The 21,826-nt window shown below is 33.7% G+C and overlaps 1 protein-coding gene across 1 annotated transcript in view; it reads right to left on the bottom strand.

Moving 5' to 3' along the window:
• The window catches only part of LRP1B (LDL receptor related protein 1B), a 762,233-nt gene that overhangs the window by 250,085 nt on the left and 490,322 nt on the right, over positions 1–21,826 (bottom strand). The window contains exons 37-42 of the mRNA XM_040227930.1: positions 15,222–15,410; positions 14,236–14,384; positions 9,335–9,428; positions 4,431–4,547; positions 4,192–4,311; positions 2,689–2,808 (exon numbers count right to left, since the gene is read on the bottom strand). Of these exons, the coding sequence (XP_040083864.1) occupies positions 2,689–2,808; positions 4,192–4,311; positions 4,431–4,547; positions 9,335–9,428; positions 14,236–14,384; positions 15,222–15,410 (789 nt within the window). The remainder of the gene's footprint in view (positions 1–2,688; positions 2,809–4,191; positions 4,312–4,430; positions 4,548–9,334; positions 9,429–14,235; positions 14,385–15,221; positions 15,411–21,826) is intronic.

Here is a 21,826-nt window from a genome sequence, read left to right on the forward strand (position 1 = left end):
AAAGCAAAATGGCTATCTGACTCAATAAAGCATCAAAAATGAACTATCCCACCAGGTTGTTAACAGAATTAGCAAAAATACATTGCATTTCTATATGTATTGAAGACAGAAGAAGGGAAAAGTTGGCCTTTTAGCTCCTTGTAAAATAAGGATTGACAAATGCCATGCTAAAATATGGTCAAGTTTCTTTTAATTAAATTAACACCTGTCCACAATATCATTTTAGAGTGGGTTTAAGACAAATGGTAACCCTTCTTCAAACTATCTTCTTCTTTCTGTGTGTATGTAAGTATTATCATACAGATCTAGAACTTAAAGCAGTAATTGTGGCTAGGAGAATTCTATATAAATTTATAACAGAAAATATTTAAATATTTTTTTCTTTATATGGAAAAAACGAGCTGGATTCATGCTATGCTCATAGAGCAGATGCCTTCAGTCAAATAACTTTGCATTCAAGTTCCATGTCTACCATTTGTTAGCTCTGCAATTTGAGGCAAGTTACTCCTGGCTCTCATTTTTCTCATTCACAAAATAGGGATAATAACGACTTTAAATGAAGTAATCACTGCAAAGCTCTGAACACATTTCTTGGGCCATATGATGGACATCACATAAATAATAGGCATTATGATGATGATGATTTATAATTATCAGTTTGAATAATATAATGTTCCAAAACAGTAAAATCACATCAAAGTGAGGAAGAAGAATAAAATAAAAAAATTCACTTAGTAAATTATTCAGATAGGTAATATAAGTCACTATTTCATGTTCATTTGGTAAACAAAAATACAAAAGACAACAGAGTAAAACAGCCAGTAATGTAAACTAGTCTTCAAAACTGATAACTGTTATAGACAAACTGGTGATGGATGTAGTTTGAGGCCATGTGAGTTGATTAGGAAGACCAATTCCACAAAAGTGATGAATGGTGGTTTTATGATATTATAAAATGAATAAGCCACAGTGGTTGCATGTCCTAAAGACACAGGAGACAATATTAAACAACAACAACTCTTAAAGACACTATATTGCTTGTGATTATCCATGCAGCTCATGAGTTTTTTTTTTTTTTCAATATAATGAAACTTGAAAGAACCTAAAGGCTTTTCATTATGTTAATTTCTACCAGAAGAGTGAAAGAGTAATGTAGAATCTAGATGATACATTTAAGATAATTTTTTCTTAGAAGCTTGGAAGTTCTTTCTTTAGTTTAGACAAACTTTGTCTTTTCTACTTAATTACTATATTAAATGCTTTTTTGCCTCCCCCAAAATGAAAAGTTTGCTGGATTTACCTAAAGTGATTAGCTTTAATTAATGTTTACTAGATGTTGATAAAAATTAGTTACACATAACAATAACTTTCATTTTCTGTTTCACATTGTCAGGATAGAATAAAATGCTTTAAACAAAATGAATACATATTTCTTTATTTCTGCAATGTTAATAAGTAATAATATAAATAAAACAACTGACTTTAAGTGAAAATATTAATGTTTTAGAAACATGCTATCTTAAGTGATTGCTGTCACCTACTGAAACAAGAAAATGCTTTTATTATTGTTTTTCTCCCTTCCCCTCGCCACCATGTTTAAGAATGAACAATAATCATTGGATAAAAGGACAATTATATGACATTTAAGGAGAAAAGTGAAGTCTAGAACAATAAGATGGAGGAAGCAATGGCAACCCACTCCAGTACTCTTGCCTGGAAAATCCCATGGACAGAGGAGCCTGGTGGGCTGCAGTCCATGGGGTCGCTAAGAGTCGGACACAACTGAGCGACTTCACTGTCACTCTTCACTTTCATGCTTTGGAGAAGGAAATGGCAACCCATTTCAGTGTTATTCCTGGAGAATCCCAGGGACGGGGGAGCCTGGTGGGCTGCCGTCTATGGGGTCGCACAGAGTTGGACACGACTTCCATTCTGAAATAGATCAACCCTGGGATTTCTTTGGAAGGAATGATGCTAAAGCTGAAACTCCAGTACTTTGGCCACCTCTTGCGAAGAGTTGACTCATTAGAAAAGACTCTGATGCTGGGAGGGATGGGGGACAAGAGGAGAAGGGGACGACAGAGGATGAGATGGCTGGATGGCATCACTGACTCATTGGACATGAATGTGAGTGAACTCCGGGAGTTGGTGATGGACAGGGAGGCCTGCTGTGCTGCGATTCAGGGCGTCGCAGAGTTGGACACGATTGAGTGACTGAACTGAACTGAACTGAACTGAACTGAAGCGACTTAGCAGAGGCAGCAGCAGAACAATAAGAAAATAGTTTCATTGTTTCTATTCATTAAATGCTAATAGCATGTGCATATGCTAACATAAGATGATAGTTCTACCTTACCTTTTAGATCCACCTTTTAGAAAGTTTTGACTGATGCTAAAACAATACTTACCCTTCTGCCTTAACCCTCCATGCTTTTTAGAAAATGACTAACCTGAGGTTACTGACTCTCAGAACACAGGGATAAAACTTTTAGGGACTCTTTTTTTTTTTTCAGATTTTATTTTATTTTACTTTACAATACTGTATTGCTTTTGCCATACATCAACATGAATCCGCCACGGGTGTATACACTAGTTGTATCAGAATTGTGTTCAAATTCGTCTCACTCTGGCCATCTCAGATGATGAGATAAATACAATAAGTAAGGTCTATGGTCACAAAACACTCACCACAGTTAGCCTCATCTGATGCGTCTGCACAGTCCGGATCCTCATCACAAACCCACAGCTTGGAAATGCAATGCTTGGTAGTTTTACATTGGAAGTAGTCTGGAGAACAGCTGTTTTCGGCTTAAAAGGAAAGCATCTATTAAAATGCAGCTTTGGACAAGAATAGATGTTTTAATTTTAAAAAAATTAAATAAATTTTAAGTTAATCAATTGAAAATGTATCTTCTCTTAATTAATTAGGCCCTGAAGGTGATAAGTTTTAACTTTTAATTATCTGCAATGTATTCCTATTATCTATTCCAGTAGAAATAAATAAAACATATTTCTTCAATGATGTATTTGATAAAAATAAGAGTTTTCAAAATCACCCTACCCTTGATTAAATATCTTGAAACTAACTTAAAAAAAGAATTCAGGTTTTCTCAAAATATGTTTTTTCAGATAAATTTAAGAATTTACACAGAGACATTTTTACAAACAGGAAAAGACATAAATCAGAAGATATTAGTGAATGAGAGAATAAAAAGCATAGAATTTATTAAAACCTCTGGTTGTGCTGAGGTTTTGAGAGACGAGGCGAACATCTGACTGAAACTATAAACTGCTTCACAAATCTTCGTCAGCTTAATAGATCAGCTTCTAGAATGGCTAACCACAAAGAACTGGCACTGACTTTATTCTGAATGCACCATCTTAATCAAATTGCTGGATGACTGAGCATTATTTACTGATAAAAGTTTTAGAGGAATAAAATAAAACTTCAGCAAGACAGAAATGTTGACAGCAGTTCTGCTGAAAGCTTGAACTTAACAGGGGCCCTATGGTTCAGATCCTGCGTGTGTGTGTATGTGCCTGCCTGCCTGGGGGCACATATGCAGATGATGTAAACTCTTCTGTCTTCCAATTTATGATTATTTATTTTTCATGAGATATTTAAATAAGAGGGGAACAGAAGTAAAAATATTTTATAATTGTTTTTTGAAGTACCTTGTTAAGATATTTTAGGAGGATCATTATTTAGTTTTTAATAAGTAATTTTATTCAGTTATTTTGCCCAGATTTTTGTTTTTCATACACTCAATATGATATTACTAGGAAAAAAGCAATCTCTAATAAAAATGGTGTTGATTTCAAGTAACTAATTAAATCAACAGAAGAAAATTACATGTAGCTATATAACATGGTAAAAAATCATTTTTAAAAAAGCACTATAATCACTGATAATTTGTTTTTGCTTCTTCTCTTAAGGATGATGTGGATGAATGCATGTTTCTTTGTGTTTGTCATAATTTCTAGGTAGCTTTTTAGTAAAGATCCACCCATTTAAATTTTCTATTTGGTTTTATATAGCATTTCTTAAATAATCCATCCCTATAGATATCTATGTGGAATTATTTTCCCATCATTGCAGTTATATTTTCTACACAGTATATATTCATGATGAACAATAATAATTTTTAGAGCAATTTCAGTTGAGAGACATAAGAGCAATTAGAAACTTACGACAGCCCCTTTCATCTTCCTCATCCCCACAGTCATCTTGCCCATTACATCTGAGGTTTACTGGGATGCATTTCTGGCTCTTGGTACACTTAAACTGACCTGAGAGGCAGACATGTGTGTCTAAAAGATAAAAAGAATGAAAAATGTGCGTTAAAGTCTGTATCTGAATTTAAACCGGTGCAAACATAATCAACTAAGATTTCAATTTATGTTCAATAGGTAAGAATATAATCACCTACCACAGTTGAGTTCATCAGAATTGTCCCCACAGTCATTCTCTCCATCACAGATGAAAGCAGGCAGAGCACAGAGCCCAGTTCCACACTGAAATCTGCCAGGCTGACATTTAAATTCGGCTACAAGAGGAAACATACAGGTATCATGGAATGACAACCTTAGCTCATGAGTCTTATAACAGAGCTTTTCTGGCATTCAACAGAAAATCTAGATAGCTAGACAGATAGATCAATCCATAATATATATACATATATATATTAATTACTATTTTATACATATCCTAGAGCAGAATATGACTGTCTCACAGCCAAATAGCTATCAGATTCAGAAGTGCAGTTAAGCTTTGATCAACTCAGGTGGCCTCCAGATTGCATTTTATAAACTAACAATAAGAACAAAGATATTAACAACATGTAAATATATATATATATGCTATTGAAAAACATTTAAATATCTCTTCATTTCAAAGACATGGTATTAGGAGGTTAAATGGCAGAACACAATTTACTGTAAATTTTTAAAAAGTTATTTCAATATCCCTTAAAAAAATTACTTCTCTTTGATCACTTTCCTGCCTATAATGTGTTAATAGAGGAATATCTGTCCTCAGTACATATTCCCCAGCATTATTTAAAACAAATGCTTTCTATAACTACATATTTTAAATAAGAATGGTTGATATTTATTCCTATAATCCAACTAATATTTACTTATTATAAATATAACTATAAGATATCTTATAATTAGTAAAGGGCAATATCTTATAACTAGTAAAGATTTTTATATATAATGCATATGTTTTTATAGTAAATATCTTTTAAAGGATAAAGCAGTTTTTGCTATATTATTTGGTTTTATATCAGCAATAATAACAAGAAAGTAGGAACTACTGAATATCTAGTTTGTGTGAGGCATTGGGCTAGGATCTTTCTCACATACAGTTACTAATTGAATTTCATCATAACCTTGTCACCTTGGCATTACCTTGGTAGCTCAGACAGTAAGGAATCTGCCTGCAATGCTGGAGATCCAGGTTTGATCCCTGGCTTGGGAAGATCCCCAGGAGAAGCAGATGGCTACCCACTCCAGTATTCTTGCCTGGGAAATCCCATGGACAGAGAACCCTGGCAGGCTACAGTCCATGGGTTGCAAAGAGTCGGACATGGCTGAGTGACTAACACTTTCTCATCCTGGCATCACCATGTTCATTTTATAAATGAGAGAAGTAAGTCTCGTGATACTAATAATTCACTCAAGAATATACAAGTTTCAAGTGCCAGAGGTGAAGTTTAAATCCATATCTGACTCTGAAATCTTCTCACAGACTATGTTGCTTACAATAAACACTTATCTTTTGACTGATGATCTTTATGTATGTTAATAATCACTGACTTTGAGATTAATAATATGTTGTTTATTAGTTCAAATTAGTCAATCAAACATTAATAACATATTTAGAACTTTCTTTGGAAAATAAATTAGGCCATTATAAATAATTAAAATATTAATTAATTTTTTCTTAGCATTAAAAAAATTTCTTAATATATGCATGGCTTCCATAGAAGCAAGTTCTTAAAGTGTGGGAAGTCTTTTACCTTCAGTTTACAACATTTATTAATTACTCACACTAATCTTTAAACTGGTGATGCTTAATTTTCTCTAAAAGTGCATTTCCTCTATTTCCTGTTGCTTCATATAAGAATTCCTTTAATATTTCTTTGCCCATAATTGCTGCTGTATTTTTCTTTATTTTCTAACTTTTTAGTGTATGATAGCAATTTTTAGACCAATTTCAGTTCAGAGCCATAAGTGACAGAACATTTTGAAGTAATTTATGACAGTCCCTTCCATCTTCTTCATTCCCACAATTATCTTGCCCATTATAATTGAGGTTGTCCAAAACCTTTCCATAAGTTGGCTTTAACTGTTAAAGGAGTTTCACTGCCTGTTAAATAACTGAGAAGCCTATGTGACCTTTAAATTGGTCTCTAGAATGATCCTTGATATTTTGGAGTACTATAGGATGGATAACCACAAACTTATGATGCCAGAGAATTCTTGATGCCTCACGTTAACTTCATTTACATAAATACTATTATTGAAGTTTGAAAGTATGTGAACCTGTAATCAAGCTTCTCTGCTTTTTCAGGTGAAATTATCAGGATTGTCAGTGGTTCTTAATACCTGCAAATTTTAATAATGCAGCTACTCAGAATTGAATCCTATTAATAAGCATGCCACAGACTCATGTATATCATTTTCCATCCCACTATGGCTCTCAAAATAAAGTGTCATGCCTACAGATGTTCTGTGCTGTTAACCGGTCAACTCTAAGTAATAGATCATTTACTAAAGGATCACAGAGATAATATCACCAATAAAAACATGTAGTATTGGTATTTAACCAGGATAAGGATCATACAGAGACTCTTAGATACCAGATGTCTCTTCACTTCCTCTTGAAAGACATTAAAGTTATATGTGTTCACCAAATATTCTGAAAGTGGATAAATATAAAAAGTTTGTTATACTAAATATGTAGTTTATTTTTCATATCAGTATGGCTACAACATGAGATCTCAGTCAAGATTAAAATAAGAGTTCAGGATTTGTAAATATTTCAGAAGGGGTGCTATTGACTTAATCTGCAGATCATTATGGGATAATTCTTTAAAAAACACTTCAGTAAAACTGGCCCAGAAAGGTCACCTTAATATGAGAACTAAACTAATAATTGTGTATTTCTGCAAATTGCAAAATAAATTGTATTTATTTTTCTCTAGAACAGGAGAGTTTACTTTATTGCGAGAAAATTAATACATTTCAATATGTAAATCTCAATCTCAGTATCAACCATAAGTTCTTATTCTTTGATTCTTGATTCTTTTTAATTCAATAACTTAAAAAAGTGATTCATACATAATTGTATACCTATGCCTTATAGATACTTCTCTTCATATGTTGTCCATCTCAGTGAAAACAAAAGCTTTATTTAAAAAATCAAAGGGTAATTAACTTTAAATAATAATAGAAAACCAATGACTTTTTTCCTTCTCATGGAATATATTATTTAATGCTTTTTTCCTTCTCACTGAAAATATTATTATTGCTTGCAAACATATAAATTAAATATGTGACAAAATCTTCAAATGTTTGATATACTTGGTAGTGACCAGAGAGATGGAATATAGCTCATTTAAGTAACCATCTAGAGGTCTGAACTTCAAAACAGTTTTGTAATTATTTGGTGGTGAGTTCTATATCAGAAAATATCTAGCTTTCACTAAGACAATGCGTTGTCTTTCTTTAGTGCAGGGATGTTGATCTTGAATTCAACTGTCAAGACAAAATCATGACAACAATCCACTGCGATGTTGAGGGAATTATCATGATTGACTGCAAGCATCTTCAACTTGACAGGACAGTATTGGAGTGACCTGTGGAGTGAACTATAAAAGGCTATCAAGGAAAAGTCTCCTGATTGTCTATTAAAAGGTTTTATTTTTAAAATAAAATAAAAGTTTTTTAAAAGACTTTATTAAAAAGTCTTTTAATAAAAAATCTATTAAGAGATTTTATTAAAAAGTCTCTTAAGTGTCTATCTTGGGTTACCAAGGGAAAGGGAATTTTCTCAGTCGTGTCCAACTCTTTGCGACCCCATGGACTGCAGCCCACCAGGTTCCTCCATCCATGGAATTTTCCAGGCAAGAGTACTGGAGTGTGGTGCCATCGCCTTCTCCAATGAATGAATCTACCTATTTGTAAAAATGTGGCTGATGAAAACAGAGCAATCACTAGGTTATCACACTGCACGAGTTCTGTTGTCAAGAGGGAGCAACTCAAAGGACATCACACAATCTATAAACCAGCTGGAAGGAGCCATCCAGACTTTGCCCTGCTGAACCCTTTCTGGGCAATGATTAGACAAGTCCTCATAGATGATATGCTGTGTGCAGAAGCGCTGATCAGAATCAGTTTTGGCATGGTACGCGACTGTATTGATGGTTTGAGTCACGTCACTGTCTGGCTTGGGGTTTCTAATAAGGATCTGGCTCCCACCGGCAGCAACAAGCTTAATAAGGTTGTCCTTTGGATGGTTACCAAAGATAGATAAAAATAAATAAATAAATAAAAAGCACCTAACCAAGCCAGGAGCTTCCCTGGTGGCTCAGAGGGTAAAGCATCTGCTTGCAATGCGGGAGACCTGGGTTTGATCCCTGGGTCAGGAAGATCCACTGGAGAAGGAAATGGCAACCCACTCCAGTACTCTTGCCTGGAAAATCCCACAGACAGAGAAGCCTGGTAGGCTACAGTCCATGGGGTCGCAAAGAGTCGGACACGACTGACGACTTCACTTCATGTCAAGATATAATTGGTAGCCACGTTAAGGCAACTATTGAGAGCACTATAAATTGCCTAAGAGCCAACTAATGACTTATATTGGAAAAATCTGACTTTTACAGACTTTTCAGTATTTTTAATACTGACAGGAAAGTTGAAGGGCTATGGCCTTTAAAGGCAAGATTTCAGTCATTGAGTGGCATTCTGAAAACCTGCCCATTTTTGTTTCTAACTTAATGATATATCAAGTCAAAATCATGATGATTTTTCTTTTGTTGATCATTACATGAAGACTTTAGTTATTCTACAAGGTAAAAAAAATCAAGAAAGTGAAAAGTAACACAAATTGCTGATGGTGTCACTGTAAATGTAATAGTGATCAGAGACATACACAAGATAATGCCAAACATTTTGCTGTATTTTTAACTGGGGACATATAAAACCTTTCTATTCCAAGTCTGCAAAACTGTCAGAAGCCAAAATTTATGATCTTGCTTCTGTTTTCCAGGTGGGGGAATTTAAGGAGCTCTAAATTCTAAATTCCTACATCTGCTAGTGTACTCACGGCAGTCGTCTGGTTCATCAGATCCATCACCACAGTCATCCACGGTGTCACATTTCCACCAGAATGGAATACATTTATCAGTTTTGCAGCGAAACTTTAAGAAAAAGAAAAAATAAAGATTATAGAACTCAACTCATATATAACGGATATTTAAAAAACTCACCAGGACACAGCAGCCTAGCCTACCTTCCTGCTGCAAACACACACCGTAGTAGTCTTAGAGCATTCCACCACAGGGAATACATGCACAGCAAGAGCAAAAAGACCAGTGAGGAAAACACACTGTTCAAGAAAACCTCCTGAGATCCCCTGAGCACAGACATGTTCTCGAGTTTACGTATTGTCTATGGATGCTTTTCATCACTACAACAGTTCAGCAGCTCCTGCAGTGACCATGTGATTCACAAAGCCTAAATAGCTATTTTCTGACCCTCTACAGAAAGTTTACTGAACACTGAATATGGCTAAAAATCATCAGAGGTATCAGGAAGAGGTATTGAGTTGAATTCATTTTGTTAAGTTGAATTAATTTAACTAATTTAAATTTAGCAAATTTAATTAATTTGAAACATTGTTCCTACTAACTTCTCACTGGCCAACTATACACAGTGACCAAGAAAACTCAGCCAATTTATTCCTTAGTGATCTCAGACCACAACCTTGTCCTTTTGTCAGCAACATTCAGTTACAGTATATACTCATAAGATAGAAGAAACTAAAGAAAATCACATTTTCCATATAGAAAGTACATGCATCATAAATAATTGCCATGAAAAAAGTCAATACACTTAGTAGATTTATTCTAGCACTTCAACTTTTTCCTTCTTCTGAAATTGAAAATATTAAGATATTTTCTAAAATTTATTCCTTCTCGAAAAGAAAACAAATTCTATTGTAATTCCCATGTGAGTAACTAAAAGGTGGCATTTATCTCAGCATGTTGCATGCCAGACAGATTTGTAACACAGAAATATATAACCTGGGTTTAATTTTCTCTAATGAAAATGGATTAGCAAGCTAAAGTTTGCTCATTTTAAATACTGTTACTGTCTTTAAGTAAGGCAGAATTTGATGCAAGCCTTTACTGAAACTGTCTGGATATTCTGGAGCTGATTCATGGATATTCACTGCATATCCATGAAGCCTGTATACATATATAGGTAAAGAATCTGCTTGCAATGCAAGAGACCCGGGTTCAATCCCTAGATTGGGAAGATCCCTTGGAAGGGGGAATAGCAACCCATTGCTGTATTCTTGCCTGGAGAATCCTGTGGACAGAGGAGCCTGATGGGCTATAGTCCATGGGATCACAAAGAGTTAGGCACAACTGAGTGATTACCACACACATACATATTAAGAAAAGAGTAAGTTTCCACCGCCACCCCCCCACCCCCGACCAGTGGCAATATAAGAGGGAACAGAGCACTGAATCCAAGGAAAATCTCCCAGTTCAACTGAGTTTCCCATATTTACTTAGCCTGTGGTTGTGTTTCTTGTGGTTTTCATAAATTTCAGAGGAAGAATGTTACTATTATACATAGTGACTGCTGGAGATATAAGGCTAACTCCAAAACCAATTGCCGTGAACAGTAAACATTTCCAGTCATTGCCATATATCAAAGTACATTAGAAAGATGAGTTCAAGTCTCCTGAGTATATTCCAAGTGCCTCTAATCAAGATTTAAAAAATACTTAAATGCATCTTTTTAATTTTACTAAATATTTCTGGTTTAAATAAACATCCACTGTTGGAATGATATACAACATGATGATTGTGTTCACCATTTCATTTTTAATAAGAACATAAAAAGGTTTTGAGTTAAGGGAAGGCCAGGCTAAAATATATTTATTATTATTTCTTATGCTAAACTACATCATTTTATTCATTAGTCTCAGAGGAAGATTTCTTCTATTTTTTGTCTGGGTGTTTTTTTCATATTTAAATATAGTTACTTTAAAAAGATAAATGATAAATATAAATACAAAACATTCTTCATGGCAAATGCTCTCCAAGACTAATATCTTCATAAAATAAATTACAGAATGCCAATTATGCACAAGAAGAAGCTATAAAAAATCTAAATGTTCCTACTAAAATGGATACATGGATAAAATGTAATTACTGCATGTAATGAAATTTACTCAAAATAGCAACTGTCTCCACTAAAAATAAATAAATTTTTAAATGTATTAAAAATGTTCTAATTAAAAAGATTTAAATATAATATTTAAAATGATTCATACTAGAAGAATGGGACCTAATTTTGATTTTTAACCAGATTTTCATATGTTCAATTTTCAATCCTGACAGAATTCTTACTGGTGTGATTTGCCTATTTTATTTTTTTAAATCAATGATATTTGGGCATGTATAATTGGCTACAGCCACTCAATGATGACAAATCAAAATGCCTTAGTAAGATACATATAAAATGCAATATTTTTATCAAAATGCTTAAAGATATGATTCTGAAGTACACCAATTATCTGTTTCATTTGAAAACCTACTTCACTAAATATGGTATTTTTATGAATTGATTTGTCTGCAAGAAGTATACAGTATATCTTTTTTTTCTCCCTTTATATCAGAAAAGAATGGATGATAAAATGACTGTATAAACCACATGACTTATAGGTCAGCCTCTCCCATTGACAGTGCAGCTGAAATGTTACTCTTCATTAACTTTTTTCTTAAAAATGAGACAAAGTGATAACTGTTTTATTCAGGAAGTACTGAAAACAAAGATATCTGATCCATGATGTTCTGTTGTCACTGTTCTTCCTTGCTATTGTTGGTTTTTTAAATTCATCCAAAACACTATTGGGAGTATTTGAAAAATTATAAATATCTCAGTCATATAATCACTGATGCCAAATTGAGAAGTAATTTAGTTATATGAATAATACTTTTCTAGGTTCATTTATGTTTTCATTGAACTGACCAATCAGACTTTTTGCCATTGAGTATATATAATTCTAGGCTTTACTATCTTAGTAATTTAACATCACCAACTCAATAGACACGAGTTTGAGCAAGCTCCTGTGATGGATAGGGAAGCCTGGGGTGCTGCAGTCCATGGAGTCACAAAGAGTCGGACACAGTTGAGTGACTGAACTGAACTGAATTTGAAACATCTTACTCCTTTTCTGACTACAGTAAAGCTCAGGTTTTACTATATATGTTTTGCTGTTGAAAATTTTCATCTGTGTGTCAAGCACCCTTTGGCTTTATTTTCAGCTGGGTAAGGAGGCTCACCACATTGTAAGTGGCTTAGGCAGGCGTCATTCCTCCTAAGTCACCTTCAACCTCAGTGTTGGGCCTCAACAGAGGGACTCTGATCAGCTCCAAATCAAGAGAATAGAGGTTATTTCAGAAGAATCCAGAGGTTAAACTGAAAATGTGTTTAAATTAAGCAAAATTAACAGAACTTATATTTAATTTTTTTCTTTAAAGATGTGACTTCTCTCTTACATTTTACCTCTAGGTTACTTATTTTATCTCTCATAGTGACAAATTTTTAGTTCTATAAAAGTAATGAACTTTGCTTATATAAGATTATAATTAAAATGACACTTTTTTTTGCAAATAAAACAGAGACTGTGACATATGTTTTCAACTAGACATCAGATCCTCCTGATGGCAGCTTACACTAACTGCACACATACTCAAGTATATTCTAGTTGTACTGTAGGGCTAAGGTAAGAACAACAACACTTAGTCTTCCCATGTAATCTTTATAACACATGTCTGGAAATATCATCATTCCCATTTAGAAGATGAAAAACCTGAGTCTTCAAGAAGTTAAGTAACAAAGCCAAGATATTATACAATTCAGCTTACTTAAAGCAGTCAGAGTTATCATCATATTGAGCCTGGCTTCAAAGTCTGTCCCCTTAACCACTATACATAGCGCTGAGAGGTTCGATCTTTTCATTTGTATAGTTCTTTAATGGATGATCCTCATAGTCATAACTTAAGAGGCAAGTTGAGCTAGGATTAGCTTCTCTTTTTGAAAATAAGCACACCCTAAGAGAAATTCAGTCTTTTGCCATAATGCCACTGCCACTGCTAGAATTGGAAAACAAACACATTCAAAAGACAGCATCCTAAGAATAAATTTAGTCACTTTTAAAAGGAAATCACATGATGATGTTTTTGACAATTTTATCTTAAACAAGATAGTTACTCAAATATTAAAATCAAATGTTATAATGCCATATGACTTTTCTTCAAATTTTGGAAGTAAAAAAGCTAAGCCTATATAACTGCCATTAAGTAGAAAACATAACTTCTGAAATATACTGAAAATTATTACATTTTGAAGAAAAATATTTCCAAAGGAAATTATTTAGATCATATATTTTTAAAATAAAAATATCTGGAAAATACTATAAAAATATCTTTCCCATACCACTTACTCTGTGGAATGAGACGGGGTAGACATGGTGATAGAGAGCAGATTACCTAGGAAATCTTTTTTTCTTTTTTGTTTACACTGCATATATCTTATCCTTAACCTTATGTCTCAATCACCCTGGCATCTTGGAACAGGTCAAATCTCCTCTGATGATTCTGCTGTGAGTGGACATTCTCCTATATTCACTCATGATCTGCATAGTTATTCTAAGTAGGTCAGCGTAAGAATGGTCTCCGTGTTTGTTTTTGTCTTCCAATTGAACCCTATTTGTACTTCCTAAAGTCCCATTTTAACAATATGCATCAAATTGTTTTTCCCTTACTCTGTGGCCCTCTCTATAATGTATGAAATGTTTATCTGATGTTATACCAAACCAAAAAAAATTGATGTTACAAAAATGGTTTAAGTAAACAAAACTCAGGCAGAACCTTTATAACAATTTGCTCATACATACCATGAACTGATTTCTAGAAGTCCACTCACCTGACTGGCTGTGCAGTTGGATAAGCAAGTCCTGTTATCAGCTGCAAGATAGAAGTTGGTGGGACATGCGCAGGTGTGACTCTTTCCAGGGGCTAAAAGGCACAGATGACTGCAACCTCCATTATTTATCATACAGAGGTGTTTGGAGACTACAAGTAAGAAAGAAACAAAAAAACATAATAATCAAGATTAATAACATAATATGCAATGAGAAATAAGACATTTGAGCTTCATAACTTGTATTTGAATAGAATGTCATAATCAAGAACTCATCAATATTATAAATATAATTTTATTTTGCTACAAATTCTACTCATTATCCTATGACATTTATTTTACCATTAAACAATTTTTAAAATGCACTTCTACTATAGTGAGTATCTTAGTAGGAAAAAAGTGTCCATCAGAAAAACAAAGACTAGAAGTATTTTGGATGACTATATACATAAGATCAGAAATATAAATGTAAAATAAAATAATGAAATGATGATCTATATCTGAGAGTACAGTAGCTTTCTTTTCCAAGCCAAATATATGTTTTCAGCAAAATAATCAAAACTTTATTCCATATGGCCTGATAAAATTCCTACTAGACATATGCTTGATACATTTCTCAATTTTGGATCCCCAGAACTACTTAAATATAGTTTTTTTACCTAGCACTCCAGAAACTAGAATCCTATAACCATTCTGTAAATATATGTCAAGAATGCAATATTCACTTTTCCAACTATATGTACTCATGTCATTTAGCTTAATATGATTTCAACAAATCAACAATTCCTTGTAGTTTTATTGATCTTGAAACTATATCCCTTAACAGCAGTTTTTGATATCAGCTGAATTCATTCTATACAATTATTCTACGCAATGAAATCTAATAATCTTTCTCAAAAATAAATTTACTCTTAAACCTAAAGGAAACAAAATGGAATGTTACTAAAAGATGTTGATGCATTTATGGAAATCATGGAAAGAATAATTACCATCAGGTTGTCTATAAGAATGATACACCTGGATATCTGTGATGGCATGCCATGAGTTAATCAGTGAGAGTCTGTCTGCTCCCGAGGTTTTATGGGCACGGCTGAGTGACTTGGTTTTCCCATCAGTCCAGTAGATGTAGTCTTCAAACAATGTTAGTGCAATCACCCCTGGAATATCTTGATTAGGGACTGTAATAGGAGATGGTAAGATTAATGTTCAGTCTTGGAAGACTGCCAGTTAAAATATTCAATACTACATGGGCTGACAGATACAACTGCGACAGAACTTCATGTGAATAATTGCTGTGACAACCTGTCAGGCCGGCAAGGTTCTTTATTACCAGTTAAGAGAATGCAGGATCTAGTGCAGGAAGTTGCTTTGCTCGGGTTTAGATTGGTTCAACCACTGGGAAGAAAATGAGTTCAGTCCTGCTCAAAAGTAAAGACTGCTTCACCAGAAACAAATAACATCCAACATTTAAAAACTATATAGATGTATATCTCCATCCAGTTGTTTTTAACTAAAATCCTCCTTAAATCCACAGGTGACTGTACTGCTTTCTCACATTTTAAATGGACTAAAGTATATATCCAGGATGAAACATCTATCTACATGGAGACAGAGTGACTATAAGAGTACTATTAACCATTTTAGTCACTGAGGTTTTATGACTATTTTTACTTGCAAAATAAGCCGGGATCAGGATGGAGAAATATAAATGCAACAAATAACAATGTATCATGCAGACTTAACTATCATAAACCTGTTTAGTTGCAGATTAAAATTGTTTTATAGTTATACGTTCATGACACAACTGGGTTTAAATGTAGATTGAGCATCACAAAAGTTAATTTTTCATTCAAGAGATTCCAGGGTCCTATCAGGTAAATAAGATGTAATAAATTTGTTTGGTGGTTTGGAGTTAAATCATTTTAAAATGTGATAGAGGTTTCTTCAATTCTTTTCATTAAAAGCAATAAATAAAGAAAATGGAAATTGCCTAATTTGCACAAACATTCCAAAATATTTCTCAATATAAATTTTCAGATCTACTTTTAGAAATCCTGCAAAGTGTTCATTAATGGAAAAAGGTACTATCTAGGTAATATGTACTCTTTTATAGATTAGATTTTAATGATAGAATTAATGTTTGATACTCAACAGTCACTGAAAAACTAAAAAAACTTAAAATATAATTCACTTTTTCCAGGGAGGTTTATAGTCTTACTTTTAAAATGTTGGGTAAATTTATATTATTAACTAGAAACAGCAATTTTGATCTAATAATTTGCTATTTTTACTCAGGTGTGCCAAATATGATTGGAGAATTCACTATGACTAAGAAAATGTAGAAACAAAAGAAACAAGACTCACTGACTATTATAAATAATGCAGTGTCTAGTCAGAAATCCATCTCAGAACAGACTATGCATATGAAGGATGCAAAAAAATATTAAAAAAATTCAGATGTGCACACTTAGATCAGAAACTCAAAGTGAATTATCCATGTAACTCCCAATTGTGGAGCCCATTGCCACAGTGACAAGTAGACTTGGATAAAGAAAGATGAACAGTAGGACATTTTACCAAAATAAATTATGACTGAGTCATTTATATAAGCTATGCCCATTCTCCCCCTTCAGCTATACAAGTTCATTTCAGAAAGATAAACAAATATGGCAAAATGTTAATAATTGGATGACTCTTGGTGATATGTGATCATCAAAACAATCTTTCAATAAATGTGTTTGCTTGAAACTTTCCAAAATAAAATAAAGATTTAAAAAAAAATGAAAATCTCAGAAATATTCAACTCAGATTTCCTTAGATGACAAGAAAGTAATTATATAATTAATTAGGGGTACAAAAATTAATCACCACTTTAACACAAGGCTATGGTTTTTCTAGTGGTCATGTATGGATGTGAGAGTTGGACTGTGAAGAAAGCTGAGTGCTGAAGAATTGATGCTTTTGAACTGTGGTGTTGGAGAAGAATCTTGAGAGTCCCTTGGACTGCAAGAAGATCCAACCAGTCCATTCTGAAAGAGATCAGCCCTGGTATTTCTCTGGAAGGAATGATGCTAAAGCTGAAACTCCAGGACTTTAGCCACCTCATGTAACGAGTTGACTCATTGGAAAAGACTCTGATGCTGGGAGGGGTTAGGGGCAGGAGGAGAAGGGGATGGCAGAGGATGAGATGGCTGGATGGCATCACTGACTCGATGGACGTGAGTTTGAGTGAACTCCGGAAGTTGGTGATGGACAGGGAGGCCTGGCGTGCTGCGATTCATGGGGTCGCAAAGAGTCAGACACGACTGAGAGACTGAACTGAACTGAACTAAAACAATCTCAGTCCACTAGAGATTTGATTAACTTCTATACAAAAAGTGAAATTATTGTAGGAACTTGTCTTTTAGCATATCAAAAGTAGCATAGTCTGTTGAAGTATTCAATAAGTAACTAAAGTTAACATTTATTCAGCCCATTGGTGCCAGAAAATAGGCCTTTTGTTCTTAATGAGTAGAGGAGGCAATTCTGGTCCCAGAAGGAAGAGTTATCAGGCCCAAGCATCAATAGTTCCGAGACCAAGAAACCCTGTAGAAAGATATCAACTTTGTACACCTATTCATTTAATAGTCAAAACAGCTCCATCATGAAATAGTTGACCTCACTTTAAGATAAAAGCTAAGATAAAATCTAGAAAACAAGTAATTTGATGGGGGGAAAAAAAAACTAGTAAATGAAGATATTGGTATTTGAATCTAATTCAGATTTGCTGGCTTCTGAGTTCTTTTGCCACTTTAGCTACTAGCCATGACTCAGAGAAAGTCATCCAAGTGAGGTAAAGTGTGGTTATAAACTGGATTGTGTCCTCTCAAAATTCATATGTTGAAACCCTAGACCTCAATATCCCTGTATTTTAAGATAGGGCCTTTAAAGAAGTAAGTGAGACTAGAACCCTGTGAGTGGGACCTTAATTCAATATAACAGTGTTCTTATAAGAAGAGAGCAACATCAGGGGTGTGCACATAGTGATAAAAGGCCACGTGAAGGCACAGCAAGAAGACAGTTAAACACAAGCCAAAGGGAGAGGCCTCAGGAGAAACCAAGCCTGCCACAACATCTTAATCTGGGACTTCCAATCTCCAGAACTATGAGAAAATACACTTTTGTGGTTTAATCTTCCAAGTCTATGGCAGCCTTAGAAAACTAACACAAGCATTTAAAACAATGGAACTACTTTCTTAAGCTCCATGGGAAAATCATTTTATTTAATTACTTGAAATCAGTTCCATTACTATCATTTTCAGACATGGGACAATTTAAGGTAAGGGTAGGTTTGCTACCTCTAAGTATGCAGTGACTGCCCACTAGAAAACCTGTTATCAGATAGTCATATAAGTAAATAGAGATCAGAAAGCTGGACTCTTATTTCTGGGAAGAATGGCAGATAGCTGAATGTACAAAGCACATAGAAAAGTCAGGTCAAAGTGAAGAAAAGTAGTCCATTTGCCCAGTGACCATCTGTTTGATTCAATTCCTTGTGTGATATTGACAAAGAATAGGACTATCTCTAGTGGCTTTAAAAGCTCACTTCAGGCCTATTCATTGGGTATACATGCTTATTTCCCAAACCACAAGCATCAAACACAGCCATCAAAGCCTCTCTTAAATGAAGTAAAAACACCAAATATGAAATCTAGTCTCACACCTCTGTAACAATATAGTGGTTCCAACAAGCTACTAAGACATAGTGATGTGTTCCCTAATACCACAAACAATGTCAATGAAAATTAATAAAAACAAAAGAGAGCAAAACAAACAAAAACCTTTACATATTGCATTTTCCAGGGTTTGGCTCATAACTTGGTGGTATGCCTTCATTTCTTATTTAGAACCTAAAATTTCATCACAAGAGTTATTTGACAAAGTTTCTGTGAAAAAAATTCCTATTTATTAACTGATAAATGATAAGCATAAATGAATGAATGCTATGCTTATTTTTCCATCAATTCATGAAGAGTTCAGACTACACTGGGAGTAAATAAGGTATTCTGAGCCTTATATATTTTGTTATGAGAAACATTCCTGATTTAGAATGAGAAAAGTAAAATTGCTTATTTTGGGTTGTATCTCTATTTACTTATTTTTACCTTATAGATATGTATGTAAATATGTACACATATATGTGTATGTATCTATAACATATTTGTAATATATATGCAAGTGTGTGTTAGTCACTCAGTTGTGTCTCAATCTTTGCACCTCCATGGACTGCAGCCCACCAGGCTCCTCTGTCCACAGAATTCTGCACAAAAGAATACTGTAGTGGGTAGTGATTCCCTTCTCCAGGGAATCTTCCTGATCCAGAGATTGAACCCAGGTCTCCTGCATTGCAGGCAAGCTCTTTACCATCTGAACCACCAAGGAAGCCCACAATATATTTGCATACTATATACACATATGTGTTTTATATACATATACATAATACAGAATAACAAAAAGATGTCTTGCAATGTAATTTGGTAGTTAGCAGAGCTGACAAAATAAACTCTCTCTCTCTCTATATATATATATAAATATGAAATGTGATGTTTTGAGGGAAACATTTAACAAACAAATTCTTACTAAGATATCATTGATTTTATGAAAAAAAGTAGTCAATGTTTTCTCAAAATGATAATGGGTATCCTTTTTAAGAGAAAAATAATATGCCCCCCTTTCAAACATAAGACTGCCTTTGTTTAATTAAAAGAAAAATGCAAAAAATAAATGCAAAGAAACTTTCATTTTACAGGTATTCAGCAGACATACAAAAGACAGAAAAAACAGAAGTGTTGCATGGGCTGCAGTTTAACAGGTACTTATTATATATTTAAAAACTATTTTAAAGCTGCTTTCTGTTGTTAGGCCTCTATTCTGTGTAACAGCATTATTTATTGTACTGTTCCAGCATTCCACTCAAGCACTAGGCTCCTAATTTTTATTTCATAGACTACATGTATCAGAAGAAAGAAGTTGATATTTGGCAAAAAATAAGGAAATATTCTTCTGTGGAGTTTTCCCCTGTAGTCTAGTTGGATGCAATCCTGATTAGGTTCCTAGTAATTACAATAAACAGAAAAATTGAAAGTACAGAATATGCTTTCAACTTATCTGTTGCCTCACAGTTAGAAGTACTCTATTATAATACTCTTGATTATTCATTTTTTTGAATATTATTTATCATGCTAAATAATCACATTCCTGGATAATACCAATCTAATTTTATATTTTGGACTAATCTAGTTTAAATACTTAAGAACAAAATGAACCAATAATACAGAACTCATCTTTGGTTTGTTTAAAATCTCATAGTTGGTATTTGGGGTAAGATATTGCATTGGAATAATGGCAGACTCAGATCAACCCTGAATATTCATTGGAAGGACTTATGCTGAAGCTGAAGCTCCAACACTTTGACCACTTGATATGAAAAGCCAGCTCACTGGAAAAGACCCTGATGCTGGGAAAAACTGAGGATAGGACAAGGGGATGAGAGAGGGGAGATGGTTGGATGGCATCAACAACTCAATGGACATGAGTTTTAGTAGACTCTGGGAGATAGTGAAGGACAGGGAAGCTAGGCATGCTGCAGTCTATGGGGTCACAAAGAGTTGGACGTGACTTAGTGACTGAATAACAACAACAAGTTTTGATCTTAAATAGAAATTATAGTTAGTACTTAAATAGAAATTTTACTACTGATGTGTGTTTTTTCTCATCTTTTCTCTAAAATTTACTTCAAGAATATAAGTGATATTTTAAAACATTTTTAAAATATAAATTTATTTATTTTAATTGGAGGTTAACTACTTTACAATATTGTATTGGTTTTGCCATACATCAGTCAACATGAATCCACCACAAGTACAGAGCAAATTTTACTTTTTTTACTTAAAAACTGTTATAAATATTTTTAAAAGAAGAAAAAAATTCATAGAATGTAACCACCACATTTTACAGTTGTTTTTATGAAAGAATTAAAATTACAGAGTAACTTGAATGTTGATTTTTTTTTCTTTTGGTTATAAGAATTTATGTATTGTTTGGAAAACCTCAATGATCTGATAAAGTCAACCTGACCCTCACTTTATACTTACAGTTTGGAAGCCTAATGTCATAAAACTTTAAAATCAATAAACATATAAAATAAAATATTTATGTTAAATTATATCATGTTTTGATTTTTAATATATGTAAGACTTTCCATTTTTCTTAATTTTGGTGTCATTGCCCCAAGTAAAGTTTCACATTCCTTCAACCTGAAACATAACAAAATTAGTCTAACTCCTCTCATTACTTTTAAACTCTTCCAGTCTTTTTGTGTCAGCCAAGTTTCCTATAGTAAACAGGAAACACATTTTTTAATGATTATTGAAAAGACTTTAAGTGAAAGAGGTCAGTCTTTGTGCAAGTGATTATATTATTTTCTCAATATAATTTACAGAAGTGTGGCTAAGGAACTGATGATAGATTAAGTCCTTTCCTAAATCTGTTGCCAGAAGCTGGTGAAAACTGTAATGAAGGAAAAAGAGCCAGCTACCCAGAGTTGACCTGGAAG

The sequence above is a fragment of the Oryx dammah genome, unplaced genomic scaffold, assembly GCF_014754425.2.
Source record: "Oryx dammah isolate SB20612 unplaced genomic scaffold, SCBI_Odam_1.1 HiC_scaffold_27, whole genome shotgun sequence".
NCBI classification, from domain to species: domain Eukaryota; kingdom Metazoa; phylum Chordata; class Mammalia; order Artiodactyla; family Bovidae; genus Oryx; species Oryx dammah.